Source organism: Synchiropus splendidus, chromosome 10 (genome assembly GCF_027744825.2).
Source record: "Synchiropus splendidus isolate RoL2022-P1 chromosome 10, RoL_Sspl_1.0, whole genome shotgun sequence".
Taxonomy (NCBI): Eukaryota; Metazoa; Chordata; class Actinopteri; order Syngnathiformes; family Callionymidae; genus Synchiropus; species Synchiropus splendidus.
The window spans coordinates 5,566,217-5,589,145 of NC_071343.1; the positions used below are offsets into that span (position 1 = coordinate 5,566,217).

General features: G+C 44.8%; 1 protein-coding gene across 2 annotated transcripts; it reads right to left on the minus strand.

Annotated features, from left to right (window-relative positions):
• Positions 1 to 8,065: 8,065 nt before the first annotated feature.
• On the minus strand, positions 8,066 to 21,059 carry tmtc4 (transmembrane O-mannosyltransferase targeting cadherins 4). 2 transcript variants are annotated; one of them, XR_008415967.1, is made up of 20 exons: positions 20,710 to 21,059; positions 20,557 to 20,630; positions 20,281 to 20,467; positions 19,301 to 19,416; positions 18,602 to 18,818; positions 17,248 to 17,335; positions 15,736 to 15,836; positions 15,507 to 15,599; positions 15,178 to 15,339; positions 13,361 to 13,563; positions 12,972 to 13,146; positions 12,063 to 12,194; positions 11,577 to 11,656; positions 11,400 to 11,507; positions 11,172 to 11,313; positions 10,570 to 10,684; positions 9,490 to 9,602; positions 8,970 to 9,062; positions 8,458 to 8,527; positions 8,314 to 8,392 (listed from the first exon to the last, which is right to left on the minus strand). XR_008415967.1 is itself a non-coding variant. In XM_053877566.1 (19 exons), exons 3-19 carry the CDS (start codon positions 20,440 to 20,442, stop codon positions 8,250 to 8,252), a joined length of 2,220 nt encoding a protein of 739 aa, XP_053733541.1. In that variant the 5' UTR covers positions 20,443 to 20,467; positions 20,557 to 20,630; positions 20,710 to 21,058; the 3' UTR covers positions 8,066 to 8,249. The 2 variants fall into 2 exon arrangements, 1 of the variants encoding a protein (XP_053733541.1); XM_053877566.1 differs by lacking the exon at positions 8,970 to 9,062 and having other exon boundaries at positions 8,066 to 8,392; positions 20,710 to 21,058.
• Between the last annotated feature and the right edge of the window lie 1,870 nt (positions 21,060 to 22,929).

Below are 22,929 nucleotides of genomic sequence, written 5' to 3' on the forward strand. Positions count from 1 at the left end.
GAAAACCTGGAGGTTACACGACACTTGAGGCCGTCTTCCTTCATCTGCAGCGAGTGCCACAGCTGCTCCATCACACAAAAGTGAAAATCCAGAGCGAAGCATAAGTGATTTTAATGTGTCTCCTTCCCCCCCCCCCCCAAAAAAAAACCCACCCCAGAATGAATAAACCGCAGCCTTTTGGTTTAATTGCTTTTTCATGATCCAGCAATCCTGCAGGAAAATGCGGCGTAAAAAAGCCCAATTAGAGTCTTTTCACTTTGTGCTGCAGACAGCAGGGTTCAGGCTGATTGTATTTCTCTGCTTGTTGCTCCGCTCCAGAAGGTGAAACTGGGCTGGACCCCTGTTACCCTCCGAGCCTTCTGTTAAATTTGGCAGAAAAAATACAGAGCGAGAACAAAGACGGGTCCTTTTTTTTTTTTTTTTTCTTTTTCTTTACCATAGAACCAGAGAAAGAATCCCTGAAGAATGGAGGCTCGCTGGCAATAGCAGCGCGGCGAGGAGAAGCGGCGCTCTTTCTTCAACGTTACATTTCCTTCGCAGTGATATCGGAAACTCTTAAGAGCATCACGGCAGATGCTCTGCATTAATTGGTCTACCAAGGCCTGACCCGAGGTTGGGCGCGCCGGGTTTCTCAAAAGCATATTGGTTATTTGCTCTGCGCTGGCAGACCTGATGTGAGCACACGAGGGTCATTCCACCAAGTTCTTCCTCCGGTTGTTGTTTCAGGGGCTGATGTTTTAACAGCAGGTAAACAGCGTTCATCAGAGGCCTGCTCTCATCCAGCGACCGCCATGACTGATGGGCCTGTCTGCGCCACGAATGTTTAGCTCAGTGGAAAAGCCATATGCCACTGGACTCCTGCCCACCGCCTCTGACCATCGCTGGACAGCTGAGGAGGAGGAGGAGAAGACCACCACCAGGTCCACAGAAAAAGGGGGTTTTTAGGTTTGGAAGCTGGTGTGTGGAGTCATGCTTCACTTCAGCGTGTGTTTGGGAAGGGAGTGACTTGACATAGAATAGGTATGAAATATGACTCTATATATAGTTATCTGTAAGGCATTTTGGGGGGGTAAAATAAAAAGATGTTTTTATATAGAATGCAAAAAATGAAAAATGAATTTAACCAAAAATTAATAAAAATAAATACATTGAGAAAGGAAGCCAATGGTTGTATACAAGCTTTTTTGTTTATTACAAATGTTTTTATCATGACATAAATAAATAAAATATTTTTGCGGATGCTGTGAAACATTGTATTATTGTGCTATTTTTCTTTGTGTGTATATATATATATATATATATATACATATATATATATATATATATATATATACTTATTATTACTGTTATTTAACTATTTTAAATATAGGCATCATTACCTCTATATTAATGAATTTATTTTTAAATAAAATTGGCAGGCATCCCAACTAAATCAATAAATAATCGTTTTTATTTATTTATTTTGTGCCTTCTTTTGAAGACAGATAAGAAAGTGTTCATATTTTCACAATGTTAACCTAAAAAAATTGTAAAATTTTATGTTTTCTATTAAATTCAGTGGGGTTTTTTTTTTAACCATTGGACACTAACAATGACAGCGCAACTATTTAACACATGAACATTGTAAATTTCTAAATAAATAAACGGCTTGTCCTGAGGTTCGTATTTAAATGATGCATCACTCATCATATTCATGGGAACAACATGAGACGTGGTGACACAGACGCTTGTCGTGGCTTCATGTATTTGTATAGAAATTGTAGAATGTGCTTCTTCACCTGATAGAAGGTGCTAGACTATGATGTCACAGGAAAACAACACAACGCTCCCAGGAACTAATGCAGAGTGTTTGTGGAGTGGCCTCGCTGCTGATGCATTAATCATGCCAGAGATGTATTTTTCATAATAGTATAAAATAAGTGAGCGGGGAGGTGATGCCAGGCTGCTCCATCTGTCTCCACTGCCGCCCCCTCGTGAGAGAAGCACAGCTGTTACTGGAAAGCCCTACTGTCCAGAGAAAGACGGGGGCTCGCTCGCCTCCCTCCACCCCCGACCTCCACCTCTCTCCGCCCGCGAAAAAAACCCGGGATGAAACGGGCCAGCAAGCCCAGCGCTGTGCAGTCAGCCTGCGCGCTTGCAATCTAAAACCTCTTTAGATCATTTTTCATGCTTACCAGAAATGAATCATGCGCAGATTAACTGGTGCCGCTTAATAAATTTCCATCTGACTGCACTTTATTTTCAATAATGCTTTCTCTGCTTGGTTTTGCAAAACGGTCTCGGAGGACTGCGGCTCAGTGTTCAGTATCCGTGGAAGGGGAGGCTGATTTGGGTCCATTGCGGGAGTCTTTTTTTAGCCAAGAAGCGACAGAATAAATGAAGGACAAAAATATATACGTCACAAAATTATTTCAATTCTAACCAGGAGAGTCGGCTTTTCCACCTAAATTCCCCTCAAAAGACACGGACTATGGAAGCAGAGGCACTGAGCCGAAGAAGATGGCGTCCATGGTTGTATCGAGAGACTGAAAGGAAATGAAAACAGTCCAACGTTCAGATAAAACTGAGAGGCAGACACCAACAGCACCGTGACAGGACTCCGTCATGAAGGCAGAATCCTCCTAAGAACCAGATTCAACAGCAGTGGACAACAGTGACCGGGGGATGTAGGGTTAAATCGGAAGGAAAACGAATAATAGTTGACCAAAAAACGTACTGATGTATTCAATCTTCAACATAATAATAATTCAAATGAACTCAGCAGGGGGCGAACCATAAAGTCCTTCACAATATTTGTGGCTCCAGATGGTAGTTTGGAACGTTGTTCCAAGAATAGCCACATCTTCTACGTAAAGCTGAGGGTCTGTCGCCCAGCCGGGGCTCACCAGGGCAAGAGAGGCTGCTCTGGGCTCAGATTGAGACCCGATCCCTTATGAGCCGCATGAAACTACAAAACATTATTTCTGTCATTGACGGGAAAATGTCGTGGAAGTACATTCATAACCTTCGCCTTAAACTAGTGATGGGCTGGTGAGGCTTCATGAAACCTGTGTCATTATTTTCAGAGGTCAGTAGGCGGCGCTCTCAGCTGAGAAATGATGTGAGGTTTCATTGAAATAGCAATGATTTTAGGGCAGTGAGCGCCATCTAGCGGTCTCTGAAAATGAGGACACCGTTTCATGAAGCCTCACCAGCTCATCACTACCTTAAACAGGTTGTCGGGTTGCCATATCAGATACAGCTCTGCAGCTCTGTTAGCGTGTTTGAGTAGCATCCTCACGTTTGAAACTGAACTGGTAACTTGGAAGCCCGTCAGACGGGAAACTAAATTCCTTGCCACCAAGGGAGAAACTCGTCCCAAGAGACTACAAACGCTTTAAGATGAGACGACAGTGCGGAGCCTCTTTAGAAACATTATGTCGTCCCTTGAACATAAACAGGAGTTTGTCCTTTAAGCAACAAGAACTTGGCTGACTGATCTTAAGAATAGCATGAGAAGGCAGTCGTCTTCAAACCGCTCTGTCCCTCTTGTGAAATGTACACAAAGAAAAAAAAGAGCCTGCTACGATCAAACAGAGTTTTTGACCCACAAAGATGTTTTCTAATATTAGGGCCATCAGGTTTGACTAAGTATGGAACGCCCCCCCCCCCTCCCCACCATTCGACTTAACTGCACGATTGCTCATTGTTCTTTTCACAGCCAAAGATGCTCGGCCACAGCATTTTTCACCAGAGCGCTTCCTCTCCGCTCGGCCCCGAGGGCCACGCCGCACAGAAGCAGAATCAATCTTGGGGAACTTCCAGCCTTTGTAAAGGAGCCAAATTGGCACACGATGTCCATTATATCAGTTCAGCAGAGTCCTGGCGAGAACGCGGCCCCCGCTGGATGCTATATAGCTCTTTGCTATTTATCGCCGGCTGCCACGTCACCGACTCTCGGGGACGGAGAAAAAGGGCCAGCGTTAGGATGCCAGGGCATGTAGACGTGATGGTCCCAATGACCAGTGACGGTCCTCAAACTGACAAGGCGCATCCCGACCAGGCGGACGGAGTGGTATCAGGGAAGTGCTCTGACAGGCGAGGGGACCCTTGTTTTGCTGCAGCGGCCTCGCGTGTTGCGTGGCACTGGTCGGCGCTTGTGTCATGTAATATGATCTAGATGGAGCGGACAGGGCAGGTCCCTCTCTGGGATGGGGACAGGGTGTCACACAAGCTGCTCCTCTAATAAGGACTGCCACTCTAATGATCACTCAGTCGGCCTGACCTTTGACCCGCACCGGCACAGAAACGCAGGGAGGGGCCGGCGGAATGGTGGGACAGACTGTACAGCATTTACATCAATTAGACAGGAAAGATGGAGGTGGCTATCAGAGTCCATTAGGATTGTTTTGGTTCAGGGTAGCAGGGGAGGTGGGGGGCAAGGAGGGGGGGTGCAGGACGGGTTCGACTGAGCGCGAGCCGAGACGTGAACGTCCTGCCCTTCTTCATACCCTGTCACATCGATGAGTGGCCGGACAAGGCTGCCGGACGTTTCTCTGCTGGTTCTCAAGGCAACACAACAATGGAGAAAATGACGGAACCATGGAGCAGAGCCTTGACAAACGTACGGTGCCCTTAAGGGGACATGACCATGTACTGCGAGATCTCGCAATACTGTGATGTTCTGGGTGTATGCTATTGTTGCTTTAAGAGTTCAATGGTGACAAGTGAGTGAGGGTGGCGTGAGATGCTGCGCTGGGGGTGAGAGAGAGTTCTGTTTTTTGGGAGTTGTTGAGCAGAGCGAGGAGCTGCAATTGTTTCTGTTTTCTGGAGACCACTACACAGTGTTTGAGTGTTAAAAGAAGAAACTAAACTACGGAACGGCTGGTTTTGTCTACTACCAGCAGACGCTACAATACTTTTGCAAAATCTCACAGCGTTCAAATGTATTGATTCTGCTGCAAGAAGTAGAGGAGTCCTGGAGGATGACCTGACACTGATGTCAAAACCATGCTTGCGACGAAGCACGGACTGTATATCCTCATATTTTAGTCCAATTTTGAAATAAAATTCAATGAGACTTTCCCACGGATGCTGAGTCTCTATCAGTATGGTGGTTTGATCAGGAAGTAGTCACGACGTCACTTCAAAATAGTATTGTGAGATCTCGCAATACTATTTTTGCGATAGCTCACAAACTTTTGCGATATCTCGCAATACTTTACTTCATAATACATAACTTCTCTTTTTTTTTTTTCATGTCCCCTTCGGGGCTCCGTACAATCGGCTCCATCCTCAGCATAACTGATGTTATTATTCACACATACCACATTGTTTACCACTGTACTAGCATTCAATTGAAAGCCAAAGCTGGATCTGTCCCATCAGGAAGTTTCTGCCGCTCTCAAGAGATTGAATTTATTCCACCAGTTTGAAACACAATACAACTAAATAGCTCACTGCTAATTTGGATAGTGACTGTCCACTAGATCAGCAGAGAAAGACGACACGTATGGAAGTGGATACAAAGACACGTAACATCCCACTTACGACTGGGATGGGTTCCGACCAACCAGTCGTAAGTCGGCTTGGACGCAAGTGGAATGCCATTCAAAATAGCCGACGCGGGGGTTATAGCTACTACTGTAGTGGTAGATCGCTGTGTGAGAGTGAGATGCTGGGATACTGTGCTGCTGTAACTGTCGTACAAATTGCCAGACACGTCTATTATGATAACTAACTAATCGAAGACTGGACAGGAGTTAGAACCACCCTGAAAGGATTTAACTTCAGTTGCAAGAGTAGTGTGAGTGACGCACAGTGCAGCTGAGGCGAGACTTCAGTGTCCAAAAAAAAAAGGAAAAGAAACCTGGCTGACAACATCGACCTAGTTTTACATGGAATTGGCTGGGAAGGCTTCAGGAATGACCATTTTTGAAAATCAGCAGGTGGCGCTCATTGAAGCAGTGGTTTGAAGGCAAAGATATTCGAGCAGACAGTGCCATCTAGTGGGCTAAGAAAATGAAGCTCGAGAGTCATGAGGCCTCACTACACTGCATGTCTTATGTAAAAGCTGGGTTCTTTACTAGTCAGGTTCTCTGTATAGATCCTGATGGAGACATCGAGGAACAACCACTGAGCTCATGCTTGACACTCCTACTAGTGATTGACAAGGCTACGGAGGAGTCTCCAAGGACAATGATGTTTGCTGATGATATAGTGATCTGTAGTGAGGATAGAGGAGGAAAAGTGGGGACAAGAAGAAGAATGGCAGCAGGCGTGACAGGGAAGGTTTACAGGACAACAGTGACAGCTGCCATGGCGAAGGGTTACGAGACAATAGGATCGACACAAAGACAAGAAGCAGAGGAGGAAATGGCAGATTAGTGCGATGCTCATGTTTGCATTGGGAGCCACGAGTTAGGAACCTTCCATATGCCCATATACGTATAAGACGTTAAAGCTGGTCCGGATGGTGGATGGATCCCGAAGTCAGGAGTGAGCACCATCAGCGCGCCAGTTTGACAGACAATCCAAGCGGGTAAAAGGTACAAAGATCAAACTGGGAGAACAAGGAGCGGACTTCATAAAGATGTACTGTCGTAGCCCCATCTTTTATTAATGTCACTCGGTAGGACAGCAGGTTTCTATCACCTAGAATGGATAATGAAGATGTCGGCACGTCCACTGAATCCAGGCTTTTAATACTCACATATTTTATGATAATGAAAGGTATTCAAAGAATAATTACGGTAGAAGTCGGCTCCCCCACTGGTGAGCCGGCGAAGCGAGATCATCTGATCCATCAGAAGTACCCAACACTGGAGGTTTTGTTGTCAGTGCTACTTCAGCAAAAAGGGGGGAAAAATCTTTTGTTATGGGATGTCACTCGACTAATCCGCTTGATCGAATTCTGTAATGCTTTGCTCCATAGCTGGAAGCCCTTTTTGAAAGGGGTTTGAGCTCAACATTCGGGTACAAACCAAACCACCTGAAGGAAAACTAAACAGCTGCTTTGGTCTTACATGGTCATGAACGATGACGTTTAAAGCCTTGTTTAAACAGGTGAGGTTGCACCTGAAATCCCTAAATACATTGACTACAGATTATTATTTCTGGAGGTCCATGCAGCACTGACTCTAAACATCAAAGCAGCTAAAACAAAAAATAACTTCTGATGAGTCGCACACTCCGGTCGCCTGCACGTGGACAGTCGTGTGTCTTCCGTGGAAACCCCTGATGCGAATATCAGTAACATCTTCTCGGCATCAAAGCAACAACGGCAGTATTGTACTGTATGAGTAAACAAACATGGCGGCCCCTAAAGCAAAACCACACCGGCTCTCCGGAGCTTCAAAAGTTTCCTGCGAGCTGTAGGAAGCAGGTGAAAAAATAGAAGTGTGTCGAACTTTGACCTCGGGTGCACACTTGTTGACTGATATTTCACACTGGGGTCACCTTTTCCCTCGGCAGTGTTGATCAAGAAGAGAAGAGTGTGTGTGGGTGGGTGGGTGAGCAGACCCCCGGGAGATCATCCACAGCTCACTTTGAAGAGATGTGTGCAGCAGAGCGGCTTTCCTTCAGCATCGGCCATGGGTTTCCTGTCTGCGCTGACCCTTCGCCTCCTTGTGGACACTTCAGACAAACTTCAGACACTTCAGCACAAACACATTCCTCCTATTAAACTACAGAGGAGCCCGGAGGCAAAGGTGACGTGCCGTCCCATCGAGCTACAAAGACCCGACCTGCTAATATATGTAAACCAGCTGGACCTTCTTCTCTTCTAATGAGCAAATAATGCAATAACCGCGCAACTCAAATCTCCTTTTAGTTTTCCCCGGCAAATACATTTGCGGGCAGAAGCTGAGGATCCGCACATGTTCTGTCCAGCTGAGACAACACGGAGTTAAGATGAAGAGAGGAGGCGGCGCAACACAGATCTGTTACACAAGGACACACAATAGCCTCAGCGGTGAAGATGAACTGGCCTGAATGAAGACAAAAAAAAAACTTACCTGCATCTTTCTTTATAGGAAATGTCCTGTATGACACCTCTTGAACACGTTCTTCCAGAAATAAGCATCTGCAGTAACATTGGGACGGCGAATCGATCGGTGCAATGGAGAAGGGCTTTATTTTTCATCAATAAAAAATACTAACTGAAATGGTGAGATGATACATAAATCACAGTTTTTTTTTTATCTCAGACAGAGTCAAATGGACAAACTGGGACCAACAGTTTGGAGGCGCGTTCCACGGTGCTGGTTCCCTCAGGGCCGTCGAGCTTGGTCTAGCTTGCGCAGCAGCATGTTGTAGTTGTCCTTGGTTCCCGGAGCCTCGGGGTCGATCTTCAGCGAGAGCTCGTAGTGTTTTTTCGCCAGCTCCAGTTTCCCCCAGCGATGGTACAGCACAGCTGCGGACGCCGTCGGCTCCGTTAGACTCTTAAACGGTTAGAAGTGGGTGGTAAGATGGGCTTACCCAAGTTTCCATGGCAGCTCGCGGCACTCGGGTTGATGTGGAGAGCCTGAAGGAAGAAGCCCTCGGATTCCTGCAGACAATTAGTGAATTCATCAGCACTTACTAGACAGTAGGGGGTCTCACTATAGAGAGGGGTCGGGCTAAAAAAAACAAAAAAAAAAAAACCTGGAACGATAAAAAAAGGTAACAAGTAAAAGCAACAACAGTAAAAAATATTAATGTTGAAATGAATTATGAAATGAATGAACGCCAAGTTTGGGTGGTAACGGAAACGGTTGTGGAAACTAGCAGCCAAAACCAGTTAGAGATAGGTCCAAACCCGACTTGGCGACATGTCACGCTACTTGCACCGAGCAAGCCACCTAACCCATCCCCTCAAGTTGCGTCAAATCTGGGGTCGGCGTAGCGACAGCATGGCAGAATGCAGTACAAGAATTGTAGCCTGACATCGACAGCAGAAATAAAGGTTTGAACGCTGCCGTCTCCGGATCCATCATATCCTGCACTATTACCTTGGTAAGTTGAGGATGTCAGCAACCGCTACGATCTCTTCCATTTCACTGCTTCTTCTCGTCGCTGAATTTTCCCTCGCCAAAACCTGGATTCTGATTGGTTAAATTGAAGTTTCTCAGCTTCAGGGTATGACAAATCGCACATCTTGTGTAGCTTAAAACGTGCTGAAGCAGCGACGCAGTTTCTCATGTGTCACATGACCCACTCCCTTATCAGACATAATGGCCCTCAACATTGACGTTACATGTAAAGCATCCGCTGTGGACACAGAGATCCTATTGGTTGCAAACCTTTAGAGAGTGGTTAAGACCCGAGTCACCCGGAAGCAGAACCGCTGCTCCTCCACATTAAGAAAAGCCAGTTGTGACTGGTTCAGAAATCTCCTGGTGAGGTGCTGTGGACAATTGGAGGAAACAAAAGAAGGCAACTCTTGGGAGAGGAAAGTCTGGGCGTCTTTGCTCTGGCGGCTGCCCCCGCGACTCCACCTCAGAAAAACACAGATAAATGCATTTGACTTACCTTGTATTTTTCAAGCTTTCCCAGGACGTTGGCCAGAGAAAACATGATGGTGTGGTCATTAGGGAGGAGCTTCAGAGCTTCACGTCCAATGACCTCAGCTTGGCCCAGGTTGCCTTCAAAGCAGATCAAACCAGACATATGAGCACACCCTCACCTGAGAGCTCGAAAAAACAAAACACGATGATACGAGTCTAATTTGGATCAACAGTGTTGCCGGGCTTCTGCACTCAAGAGGGAGCAGTTCACTGTGTTCATTTAGGCTCTACACAAGGCCGACTGGGTTATTGATCTCCGTCACCGTCTCGTCTCATGTCTGGCCAAACCGCGGCGGAAAGAAGGAGGCAGGCGGACCATAACTGTCGCGCGGCCGCTGTCCTTCACACACAGACTGCCAACATCTAACTACATTTGAGATTTCCGTCGCTGGCCATCTGTGTGAATCCGCGTTTTCCTTTGTGCTGATGATCAAAAGAAGCGGGTACCACACCAAAGACGAGAAGATTCCAAAATTTCCTGAAAATGTTACCCATTGTTCTTCTATTTTTCTGTTTGTTTGTTTGAGGACGGGGGGGGGGGGGGGGGGGGGGGGGGTAGAATTATTCCTGTCAGATTTGGGGAACAAATATGCCGGTGGTGGTGGAGGAGGGGGGTGGGGGGGCTCTGAAGGGGAGCTGTTCTGGCTGTGCTGGCCCACGTTTGATCAGGGAGATATCGAGCTCCGATTGGACGACTCCAGCGGCCTCCAGGGAGACTCCGCCCCCGTGGGAGAGGCTTCTGACAAAACGGCTCGAGCGTTTGGAAATCAGAGCATTCTCCACACGGCAGGGAAGAGTGCCTTCCAAACTCACAACACAAAGCTTTAATACATAAATTTCAAGCATTGCTGATTCCTGCTCTTCCGGTCTAATCTTGTTGGCCATTTACATTTCCTGCCTCTCCACAATAACCTTTCCCTGGCTTTTGATGCTGAACGCAGAAATCACCCAAAGTAAACTGAAGGAACAGTGCAATTACAATGTCATTACAACGGTTTTCATTTCAGTCAAATACACTGAAGATTCTGGCTGGAACTTGTAGTACCAGTATTGTCCAGCAGGATGACCATGTTGTTCCAGGCCAGGCTGTGTTCTGGCTTCAGCAGCGTCGCATTTCTCCAGGCGTTGAGGGCGTCAATGTGTCTGTGCTGATCTGCATACTAGCGTGAGGGAAAAGTAAATTACAATCCTTTCAGATTTCATCCAGATATGGCTTTTCGCCAACAGCAACTTCAAAACCAAACAGCCTGATTTACCAGGTTCCAAATAAGATGTATTAAACTGCATTAGCAGAAAAGATTGGAAGACGAATTGGGGAAATTTTGGCAGATATTGGAGGGACGGATATCTGAAGAGAAATTGCTAGAAGACAATCACGGAAAAACATCCATAATCTTTTCCATTTTTGTAAAATCTTTAGGAGGCGAGTCAAAGAATAACAAGGTGGCGGTGGGTGATATGAATGAAAATTTTTCCACGGGTGTGAGAAACTAAAACTTTAAAAATCAAGAACATGATCAAAAGCTCAGTCCCATAACGCTCTGCAACAGTATAAGCTATTAAAGGGGCCAAAGGTCATAATACCAGACGCCTATTTTTGGAAAGAAACTAAGTCAGAGTAAAGTGTCTCCGTGCTCATTGTCTCACCAAGCGTCCCAGGTTGTAGTAGCAGTCTGGGTATTTCCTCCTGAAGCGAATGGCGTTCCAGTAGCTTTGCTCTGCTTCATTGAATTTCTGCAGGCTGTTCTGGACGATACCCAGATTCATCCAGGCAGCGGCGAAGTCGGGCCTGAAGGGATTCGAGAGAAATGCACCACAATTAGTCTTGTTTTTTTTTTTTTGAATGAAAGCGAGGCAGAGGGAGGGTGAACCGACTGGATGGACACGGCTTTGGACAGCAGCTGCTCGGCTTCAGTCAGTTCGTTTCTTTCCTTCAGGATGTTCCCCAAGTTGTTCATGGCGTGGACGTAGGTGGGATGAAGGCTGGGGAATTCACAGGAGGCTTTTCAATATTCAGATTCGATTTAAGAGAAGGATCGCGGGGAGACAAACCCGACGGCTGTCCTGTAGTATCTGATGGCGGCGGAAGTGTTTCCTCTGTCGGCTAGATTCTTACCAACATTGTAGTGGACCTGAATCGACAAGTAGAAATGCAGGTTAAAAAAATCATCTGAAATCCAATTCATACTTTTAAAGTACAGTGCTAATGAATATTCTACTGATTCTGAGAGCAGCTTTTTACATGAGAAGCTCAGTGCCCCTCCCTTTATATTACTGGAAGTTAATTTTAGCTGCGGTTAGCTTCTAAATACATAAATCATCCTCCTTTACCACTGACTCACAACAATGTCTTGCTGTCAGTCATAAAGCTTCTCCACAGAATTCCCCTTATCTTCACTAATTTTTAGGCATTTTCACGATTAATTCTTAACATTTACAAGCCTTCATTTATGAGTCAGTGGGCCTGATTTGGCCCACGAGCCATGAGTTTCACCGGTCAGTTTTCAACATCTTACAGGAGCCATTGCAGTCCCTTACTTTTGCGTTGAGAGGGCAGACGGTCAGGGCACTGGTGAAGAGGCTTTGCTCCGTGCGCCACTGATGGCTCCGTAAAGCGCAGCGTGCTACATACATACACAACAGAGCCAGCGCTGACGCACAAAGCAGGCTCTGAAACACAAACAAAAGTCAGGTCAAACTAGGTCAAATGACGAATGAACTCAAATGAACACTTGTATTTACCTTCCTATTATTGTCAATGATACCCAGCATTAAACTACCAAGGACCAAAAAGTGCTATATATTATAGATGGAAATGTTTAGAATAGAATTAAGTGGAAGTAAGTGATGCCGCTGGCCCCAACAGTAAAAACTGTTCATGAAAGCACCTTTGAAGCAGTTTTGAAATGGCAACAGTTATATTTACACTTCACTTATATCTTCTTTAAGTTTAAATAAAATATATTATTTTTATTTTAGACATGGTTTTATTATATTTATTGGATTCAGAATTCTATTCAGTTTTTCCAATTTTCTCAACAGTTTGCATCAAGTGTATTTTGAATATGACTTGCACCAGTTTCTGCTGCTGGTTGGACCTTTCTATGACAAATATCTTTGCAATGATCACATCCTTTCATGTCGTTTCACAGGGTTTTGGTTTGTTTATGTGTAAGCAGATTAAATATGGTTATTGATCTCAAATGAAATGAAGAGTCATGACTCAGTTCGATTACTTGTATGGGCCCCGGGCCTACCTGTTCTGGGAAAGGTGGGCCCCGAGATCAAAAAGGTTCAGAACCCCTGATCTAAACCATCAAAGGAGCAACATCGGTCTAGGAGAGTAATGTGTGTGCTTAAACCTATTTGGTTGAAACATTCTCTATAAAAATTCACCAGGTAGAGGCTACTAAACATGAAGAAAGTAGTTACTACTGTAATAAGCACCTTGTATCTCCTCCAGCGGTGGCAGCAGTGGCCCAGGCAGTAGGCCAGCAGCAGGCAGTAGCCGGCGGACGACAGGTAGAGGACCCTTTCAGCAATGACAAAGCCCACCCTGAAGAAGATGTTACACGCTGGGAGAAAGGGAACTACCAGCAGCACCAGAGACAAGGTGAGCGTCCTGGGGAGGAGACACCACAGAACATGAGGCTTCCTGATGGTTAGGAAAACACACCAAAATGGCGTCGGGGACTTTGAAACGTCAGGCTTTGGAGTTGAGGTCACAGTGCAGTGGTTACAACAAAATTTTCATAATGGAGACCCAGTCCACAGGGGCCGACGCCGGACTTGATCTGTTCCACTTACGAGTGTGTGAGAGCGTTCTGCTCACTTACCTCCTCCTCTGGCTGTCCAGCGAGCACAAGGCTTGGCTTATCAAGCCTATCAGCACACACCAGAGCAGCAGCAGCCACACCATCCTCCAATCGGCGGCTGACTTAATGAGCGGCACACAGCCCATGGACCAATCAAAGCACAGCCACCAGGGACACAGCAGCAGCCAGGCATTCAGTGAGTAGTAGTAATTGTAGTTCACTATCTGCCAATCAAAGAGGAGCAGAGAGGGGACCCAACAGAGGAGAGAGAGCAAGAGAAGTCACTGTTGACGTCATGAGCAGACAATAGAAAATAGGGCATGGATTTATGAATGATTTTACTCAGCAACCAACTGCTCAAAACTGTGTGAAAATGAATTCATACATTATATCTGGTCACCAAACTGTGTTTAAAAGGAGTGGATAAGTCACCATCCTCCCTGGCCACACCTCCCCTCTTCATGCCCTGATTTGCCTCATCCATGGCGTTTTCAACATTATTGGTCCAAACCATCCCTAACTTTTGTCTCCAAAATTGAGATACACTCATTTTAGATCTTGTACTTCATTGTAACTCCCTTCTTGTGTTTCCATATCTGACTCTTCTAAAGGTGGTTTCACATAGCGGTTTCTGTCTCGGGTGGCCTGAGTCCGATGCGTCCCCTGCCATGCAGCCTCGCATCTCTGCGCCTCAGGCCATGTCCCTTTTTTTCTCCTCTGCTGGCGGCGCTCTGAGCAAAGTAGCTAGTTTGTGACCCATGATGAAGCACGTCTCAAGGAAGTCGTCATCAGCTGGACAACAACCTATTTACCACCATCGGCTTGACCTCCTTATTTCTGTCAATTCTTTAGTACTACGACTTCACGCCACCTCAGATATGAACTGATGACGGAGCTCCGCCTCGGCTGTAGCAGAATGTGGCGTTTCACAGCCAAAACTAAACATGGAAGAGTGTTGTCGTGTTTGTTTTTCAAGGAAATAGTGGAAACAAGCTGCGTAATAATAGAGAGCGTCTTGACTGATCCACGGTGCTCTCACAACACCTTGAACACGATCGAGAAGGTTTTAGTCAGTGAAGTACAGATCCAGATGTCACAAATGATCAATGAATAGTCTGGTCATCTTCAGTAACTTGGGAAAAATCAGCGTCTTTCCTCTTCGCTGTCCTCACGCAGACATCTGCAGGATCACGGCAGTGAAAATAGTGACTGTAGAGCGCAGCGTTATTCATTTAAGCAAATCTGTCTGTCAGTAAAATCAGATGTTTATCAGCCTAATAAAGGCGAAAACACGAGTTATCAAACATCCACACACAACGCGAGTCCCAGACCGCTGCGCTCCTCCACAACACCGGTCTCCTGCAGCTCCTGGCTGCACACCTCAGTGTTCTGGGAGTTTGAGAAGCAGTTTTTGAACGATGTTGTGTGCCCAGACAGCGATCAAACCCTTTACTGCCAGGCATCTATGATGTTTGTGTGGAGTCGCGCTGTACACGTAGTCTCCAGCATCTATCGCCAAGTCGGCTGAGGCGAGAAGCTCACCCCCCCGTGGAGAGTTTCCCGAGACAAAGTGCAGGACTCCAGCCGGGATCAAGTCCGCGGCCAAAACCCGACTCGCTTGTGTTCACATCTCCGACTTCTGAGTCGCTTTGTCTCGAGACAGCGCGCGCAGTGTAAAACCACCCTAACTCTGCCTCCTGAGCCTCTCTGACTCTTCAGTCACAGCCTGTCACATTTCACCCGAATTCACGACTACGATTCGATTATTACAGTTACTTACTAAACCCCAACTCGAGCACAAATAATAAGTGAAAAGTGTGTTTCTTTGCGACACTCACTCTCAGGAACACGTTGTCCAGGAAGGAAGCAGGATTGTCTACTTCAGTGAACTCGGGTGGTCCAGTTCCCATGATCCTCCAGCGTGCGTACAGCATTAACACTCCTCCGAAACACATGAGCGCCAGCCGCGTGAGCAGCCCCATTTGCCACACCTCACCCACCTGTCACAAAGATTACATAGGATGCATGTGTGATCGCTGCGACTTCATATCAGCCTAATTGATATTCCTTTACATCAACAAAGCACGTGATGTTAATCACGCCAGGCGTTGCACAATAATAATGACAGAGAGTGAGGAGGGGGCAGGGTTAATAAACTGTAACTCACATGGAGGGGCTTCTTCCTGAGGAGTAGCCTCTGGCTGAGTTCATACACATTAACATTACAGATCACGAGGACATCAAAGGCTGCGTTAACACCCTGAAGCAAAATACATAGACAGAGAAATGACATTTAATATTCATATAGGTCAGCAACCGCAAGATCTTTAGCTCAGATCCTGGACGTCACAACCGCTCTGCGATTACTGTAATGACGTGTGAAGAAAACTTGGTACCAAGACGGTGATGCCTTGCTCTTTGCAAAGCATTGCTGCAGCACACAGACAGAGGCTGACCACGACCCACTGGACAGAAAAACTGCCATCTTTGTCACGGCCTGGAACAAAAAGGCAGGTGTTAAAATGAGACACTGATGTGTCAGAATTATGCATTTTCAAGCTTGAACCATTAATACCGTAAATTCATGATTGTGGAGTGCACTGGAATATTAGCTGCACCCACTTAATTTAAGAAGGAAAATAGATCTTGTTCATACATAGTCTGTCGGTGCAGTGGTGCTGTCTGCACTGTAGAAAGGTCAGTGGTGAACTCGGCTTAAAAATGCATGAGGATCACTTCTAAACTAGTTTTGAAAACAGGGTCCAGCATCGAGACTGACTCATGAAAAACATTCCGCAATATTCTGAAGTGGAAGCATGAACTATTATTGACATTAAAGCGCTCAAAATGCGCTGATTTTTCGCCCGCATGTCCCAAGTTCCGACACCATAGCCTGTCTCAGCTGCTGCTTCTCGTCTCCGGCCCGCCAGGGGATGCCATGGACACGTGGGTGAAAACAGTACATTTTGAGTACTTTAAGGTGAATAACACTCCTGTGATTAGTAGTAGTAGTAGCAGTAGCAGTAGTAGTAGCAGTAGTAGTAGTAGTTGTGGTCAGTTGCTAGTAGTAGTAGTAAAACATAACCATCAGTATTCAAGCATCGCTGATATGGAAACGAGCATTGCTAGCAGTGACATTAGTGATAGTGGCAGCAGCAGCAGCAGCAGCAGCAGCAGCAGTAGTAGTAGTAGTAGTAGTAGTAGTAGTAGTAGTAGTAGTTGTTGCGGTGTTGGACATGCTTGTAACAGTACCAGTTAACCAGTATAACCTCCCAATCATAGTGTTAGCACTAGCAGAAGCTAAAGAGATCAGAAGTAGTAACCAGAAGTACTTGTTGTAGTGGTAACAATTGCAGAAGAAGCAAAAGTTGTAGTAGTATTCAAGTCATTAAATATTAAAAGCAGCAGAAGCATATAAGGATTCTAAATATGGACTAGTGTTATAAGTACAAAAACAGTGTACGTACTAACACCTCAGGAGAAATAGTATGACAGAGGTGATTGTTGAGGTAGTAGGGTGGCGGTGAGGCCATTTGTAATAGTACAAATACTAATATAAAGCTCATTACATGGTTGTTTATGACAACATGAATGGAGAGGACAATGTGTCCTTCAATATGCAGCCCTGTAATTGTCTGTACTCTGAGTCATGGATGGAAAGTGTATCAGTGCGACAAAAATAACACCCTGGCACGGCCTCGCTCTGGCGTCTGTGCGATGTGCAACATCTAAACAAGCACCTTTTAAGCTAAATATATTCAACATAGGGTCGACCAGATTAGTGACTGGATGTGTTGACTAACATTCTCTTCATTAGCGTGAAGAAACAAAGGTGCACTTGCTAAGTTGTGCTGACTTTGAAGTCAGTCGTTGACTCAGAGAGTGCAGTGCTTGTATCGGTCACCTACCTCGGTGGAAAGCTTTGCAGTAGGTGAGAAAAGAGAGCTGGAAGAACAGGGCACATAAAAGATCTGCCCGACCGACAATACCAGCCACCTAATTAAGATGGCAAGGGGGAGAACACAAACAAGGGGGGAAAAAGATCACATGAGAAGATCAAAAAGTCAGCAAACACACACTTTAACATGCAAATATTGCTGAGGGAATCACACTCATCAGCTGCGCATGGCTCAGCGAATTACAACTCAGGCCTGTTAACGGAGATGAGAAAAAGAGAATCTCTCATTACCAGACCGGCCTGTTGGTGTGTGGGTTCTATACAGTGTGTGGGTACAGTATGGTTGGCATCCTGGGGTTGTGGACTTTGATAGATACAGCAGGCCAAAGCCAACGGTCTGGCTGCCTCCCACCCCCCAGGTCTCGCCCCATCTTTGCACGGCATGATTAAAGAGAACGGAGAGAAGGAAACGCTGCCTTCCAGCCAGGCTTCAGTGCTCACACACATAAGCTGGCAGGTCAATAAGCATCCCAACAAAGCTAATAGGTGGCCGTGACACCAAACGCACCTTTGGCTATGAACTTCCAGCTGAGCACGGGCTTTTGTTCCACGTACGGAACCACTGTATGTTTGGCATTCAACCCTTTGGACAAGAAGACACCAGCTATCACGACAGGCGGCTCTGGCGGGGTACGTTTTGGCAGAAAAAAGTTTTGCAGAACCTCCCCAAAAACAAAAATCTGTAGACTCCACTTATCTCTTTTTTTGTAATTCAAAATTATTCTGATATTCATAATTCTAAAATAGCTATTTTTAATGCACGAAAAATTTAAGAATTTATTTTAAATCTTTGTTAATTTTCCACCCACTATTATTTTATTCTATTTCTTATCCCATGTCCATGTAGATCCATTAATTCTGCATCTTCTTTGGCAGTACAGAACTTTTGGGGAATATTTTCTGTCCCCTATATTATTGATATCCATGAAATTGTATACAGTACATCTGAAATCATGATGAAATATACTTGCATATTAAATGTTTCTCAAAAGAAAATGAAGCCCATTTTTGAGCTATGAATTGTACTGTATATATATATATATATATATATATAATTCATGCAACACTCACTTGTTCATATCACTGTAGAATTCTGTAACGCAACAAAGACTTTGCAAATCTAGAATGTCAATTTGGACTGTGAAAATATTGCATGAAATGTATAATTCTAAATTAAATTCAATTAATTTGAACCCAAAATAATCCCTAAATCTAAGTTACACAGACTTGATCTCTATAAAACTTATAATAAAAATGTTGTATTATCAATGCGTTTACATTGTCAAATGTAGGAAAGAACTTACACTTTCCGTATGGATAGGATGAGCAGCAAAAAGGAGAGCAGAAAGCAGCGAGGTCTTTGGTGCGTGGTTCACTATGCGGCTCTTGTCATCATAAGCCAGTCCTCCAATGAGGATGGAGAAGACATCAATCATGAGGGCGGATATGACAGCATGGAGGACGATGTTGAGCACGTGGAAGCCAACAGGGTGCAGACCTCCTGCCAATAGGTAGTTCAACCTTCAAGGGAGCGAAAAGGGAAATTCAGGATGTTTAACATGTTGGAGCTGCAGGAATTTGCAGATGTGAGGGTCTGTGTGAAGAGTCGGGAGTTAACAAGCTACTTTGCAGCCTGATGTGCCATGATGACGGTGTTGAGGCGAGATGAAAGGAGGCATGCGGTTACAGGCGCTTCATCTGAGCATATGGTTACTTAAGTGTATAGCGTTTCCTGCATGTTTCCATACAGAACAACACAGAACATGAGATCACGGTAGGAATGAAAGGCGGCTGTGATGTTGGATGGGCACTCCAGCAACGCGCCACGGGTGGTTGAGCGTTTAAATATAACATGTTAGTAGGTTAGACAGCATGCTTCAGGCGGGTTTGCGGGTGAGACAACAGAGCTTCACTGAACTGCAGACAAAGGACTAGGCAGCTGCTTTAAACTGTAATTCTAATCTGGGAACTCCAGTCGCGCTCAATGCTGCAACAGTACCAACCTGAACGTGAACACGGTCAGGGGACGGTAGGATTTGTGACTAGAGTTGCTACTGAGGTTGCTTCCCCAGAAATCGTTGCTCCAGATGTTGGCCACGGGAGTTGCTGGTCTCAAGTCCTGACGGGGATGAAAAAGCAAGAAGATTTTGAATTAACACGGACGCACAAAGGAACAGCAATTCAAGACAAGTCCTTCAGTTGGAAACAGTAGGAAAAACCAAGTGCAGTGAGATACATGGCTGTGAACTTCATGAACTTAAGTGTAGTGATGTTGCTTTTTTCTTCAAACATAGGAATAGGAACAGAAGACAGTGCTAGACAGTTCAAGGCCAACTAAATTACAAATATAAAGGTCATTTTTGAGTGTGAAAGAATGCCATGGCAGTGCCTCAAAGCCATCAAAATACTTCAGAGAGGAGATTTTCATTCACAAATTCAATACATTAAAAATTTTATTGTGAGCTCATGGTCTTAGAAACTGATCAAATCCATGCCGTATACTGTATATTTTGTTTTTCTATGTATTAAATCATATTATTAATAATAATTTGATCCAGTTTCTTGTTTATGTATCTGATATGTAGTGCATGTTGCCATTTCCCATTTTGCCTCGGGACGCTTGTGTATCACCACTGCATTACAGTATTTTGTTTTCCATCAGATAACCATTCAAAAGATACAATATTTGGCACCAATTGTCTTTTAATTTGTTTTTTTTCCCTCCAGAATCTTGTATATCAAAGAGATGTTCATACTGGGACACTGCTGCAGCGGTGCAGATCAGGTTCTTCCTGCATCAGCTAAAATAGCTGGTGGCCATGACCTGATTCTTAACAAAAACACAACCCAGAAGCAGACAAGTCGTCGGGACAGTGAGTAGACATCACCATCAAACACATGCCTTTCTATTACACGCGCCAAGTGACCTGTCAGAGTGTGTAAGCTCGGGTTAAAAACCTGTTATCACAGAGAGGTTGGTTACCTTGTTGTTGACAATAGCTTCAGAGTCGTCAAACACAAAGTCCCCATCATAACTGTTGATGAAGCACACAAGTGCCACCACACCGACGATGACCTTGGACTGGATGGGACCCAGTTTAGGGAGGGGGATGTGGTGGTCCCACTGCACCTCAGACAAGCCCATGACGAACCCGGTCAAGCCTTCATCTCTGTAGAAGAAGAGAGCGCCAGTTGCGTGAAGAGTCAATGTAAAGAGCAAAGCTAATACAACAATAGCACCATGTTGGGTTAATATTACCGGCATTGCAGGGAGAGACAGTGTCAGGTCAGGCTCTTTGTTTCCTCACACCCGCTGAAAGCCATTGTCCTTATCTGTACACGAACACAGGAGCCGTTTATTCACCGTTGCATTGTAAACATGACACATGCTGCGGTGAAAAGTCCAGCTCACCTGTGACTTTAGCATTAGCATCCTCTGCTACCCAGCGCTATGCATTACGGTGGGAACAAAGGAAAGCGAGGACATTCGTTTGCAAGCTATTCATATAGACTGTTCACCTGCTGGGTGTTCGCACGGGCAAAAGCCGTTGAGCAGCAAATAAAAAAAGTCAGCGCTTGTAAACAAATGTCCACGCTCCTGCTCACACACTTCCGGTATACGTCACAGTCACGTGTTCTCTGACCGCAAATCGGGAGAAAGCGCTTCAAGTGAGGATTTGACGGAGTAGATCGAAACTTTCTAAGCAACAATTGAGTTCACGTTGCGATGTAGTTTGACAAGAATCAGACAGGTCTGGTGCACAAAGTGAAGCGGGGAGGGATTTTGCGCAGCAGAAATAACAGTGATATATATGTATGTATGTATATATATATATATATATATATATATATATATATATATATATATATATATATATATATATTTGACGACTGTTTTCCAGAAGGAACCACAGCCTATAATGTAATGGAAACTAATTTCAAGTTTTGATTCAAAGTCATTGTATTCAGAATATAAAAAAGGTCGTCATCCTGATGGTGACCTGCCTAAAAGATGCTAAAACAATTTCTATATGGAACATTCTCAGAGCAGAACAGTGAACTTTCCAGCAAGTCAAGTTTCTTCCCACCACAAAACATTTAAACACAAAACGATTGCTGCCTGGAAGACAATTTAAGTGTACTGTGAAGTACTGTGCTTTGTTGGATAAAAATGAGCTCAACCAGATTCACTTTGAAGACAACAGTGTCACAAAGTATTTGTATTCATGTCAGGCTGACACCAACAACAAGAGCAAGCGATGAAAACCAGGTTTGTAAAGACAAAACTGCAGCTTGTCACTTGCTATTTGCGCCGCCGAATATCTCTGATCAAGCTTCTCTTTGGTCTCCTGAGTGATCCTTAAAAACCCTTTTAAAAGCCCTCCTTGTGTTCAGTTCCTCAGCTCACGGGTGCAGAGTTTCATCTCAAAAACCCAGTTGAAGATCAGAGGTATGACATCAGAACTTGAGTTCCGTCTAGACGCACTCCTCAGAGGTCCCACCAGCCACTGAACTTTGCTGACGCCTCAACTCATGCATGAGCAGTTGCATTTGCCCATGTTCAACTTGGAGTTTCTGAATGCTTAATTCCTGAACGGGAAACATGTCGGACGACTTTGAAACAGGATCAATGACCGAATTAGCGATTGTTATTTTCATGGGCACGAAACAACCCAATGAGCTGTCTGGCTTTAATTGGGTGTGAAAGGCAACAGTTCTCTGCCGCTTGTCGGAGGAGTGTGGCCTGCAGGAGAAGAGCTTCTCTCAGGTGGACAGTGATGGAGAACATCCCACATTAACGAGCAGAAACGCAGCAGGCAGACCAAAGGAACTATCCTTTATAGCGCCGACATGGCCACCGATATCAGGTGTCGACTCCAGAAACGCAATGACGGCACATTATACTAATGATCCGTAAGTGCTAAGTAAGCATCCGAGCGTAAATTTCTGGCTAAAGGGGACGTGGGAAACTGAAATGTACCTTCATTAGGGTGCGTTCTGAGAGATTATTTTTAAAAGCTGCTAGAGAAAACGGGGTTCTGAAAGAAAAGTAGCTGAATCTGAGGCTTTTGGAAGTTTTGAGAGCAAACGCAACACGTCTGGGTTCATGTTAATGAAGCACAGTGTCACTGTCTGCCGCTTCTATGTCCTTAAAAGTTACAGACTTTTGGTGGCAGAAGAAAATAAATCAAAACATGAATTAAATTAAATCTTTTTAAGATTGTAAACATGTAAAAAATATAACAAAATACATATAACGGAAAAAGATAAAGCTAAGAAAAAGTAAAGAACATTGAATGTGAGGGAAATAATAATAATATGTTATTATTGACTCCTGTGTATCGCTCAGTTGAGGAACTCATTGGCGCAAAGAAACAAAGAAAGAGGCCGGTGGGTAGAAAGAAAGAAAGGAACAGACACAGAGACAGTGATAGAAAGGAAGGAAGAAAGAAAGAATGAATGAATGAATGAGACTGCAGGCAGGCAGAAAGAAAGGAACAGAATCAGACAATGAAAGAAGGAAAGAAAGAAAAATAGAAAGAAATCCAAGAGTGGGATAAAAAGAAAGATAGACAGACAGAAAGAAAGACAAAGAAATAAACAGACAAACACAAGGGAAGAAAGTGAAAAA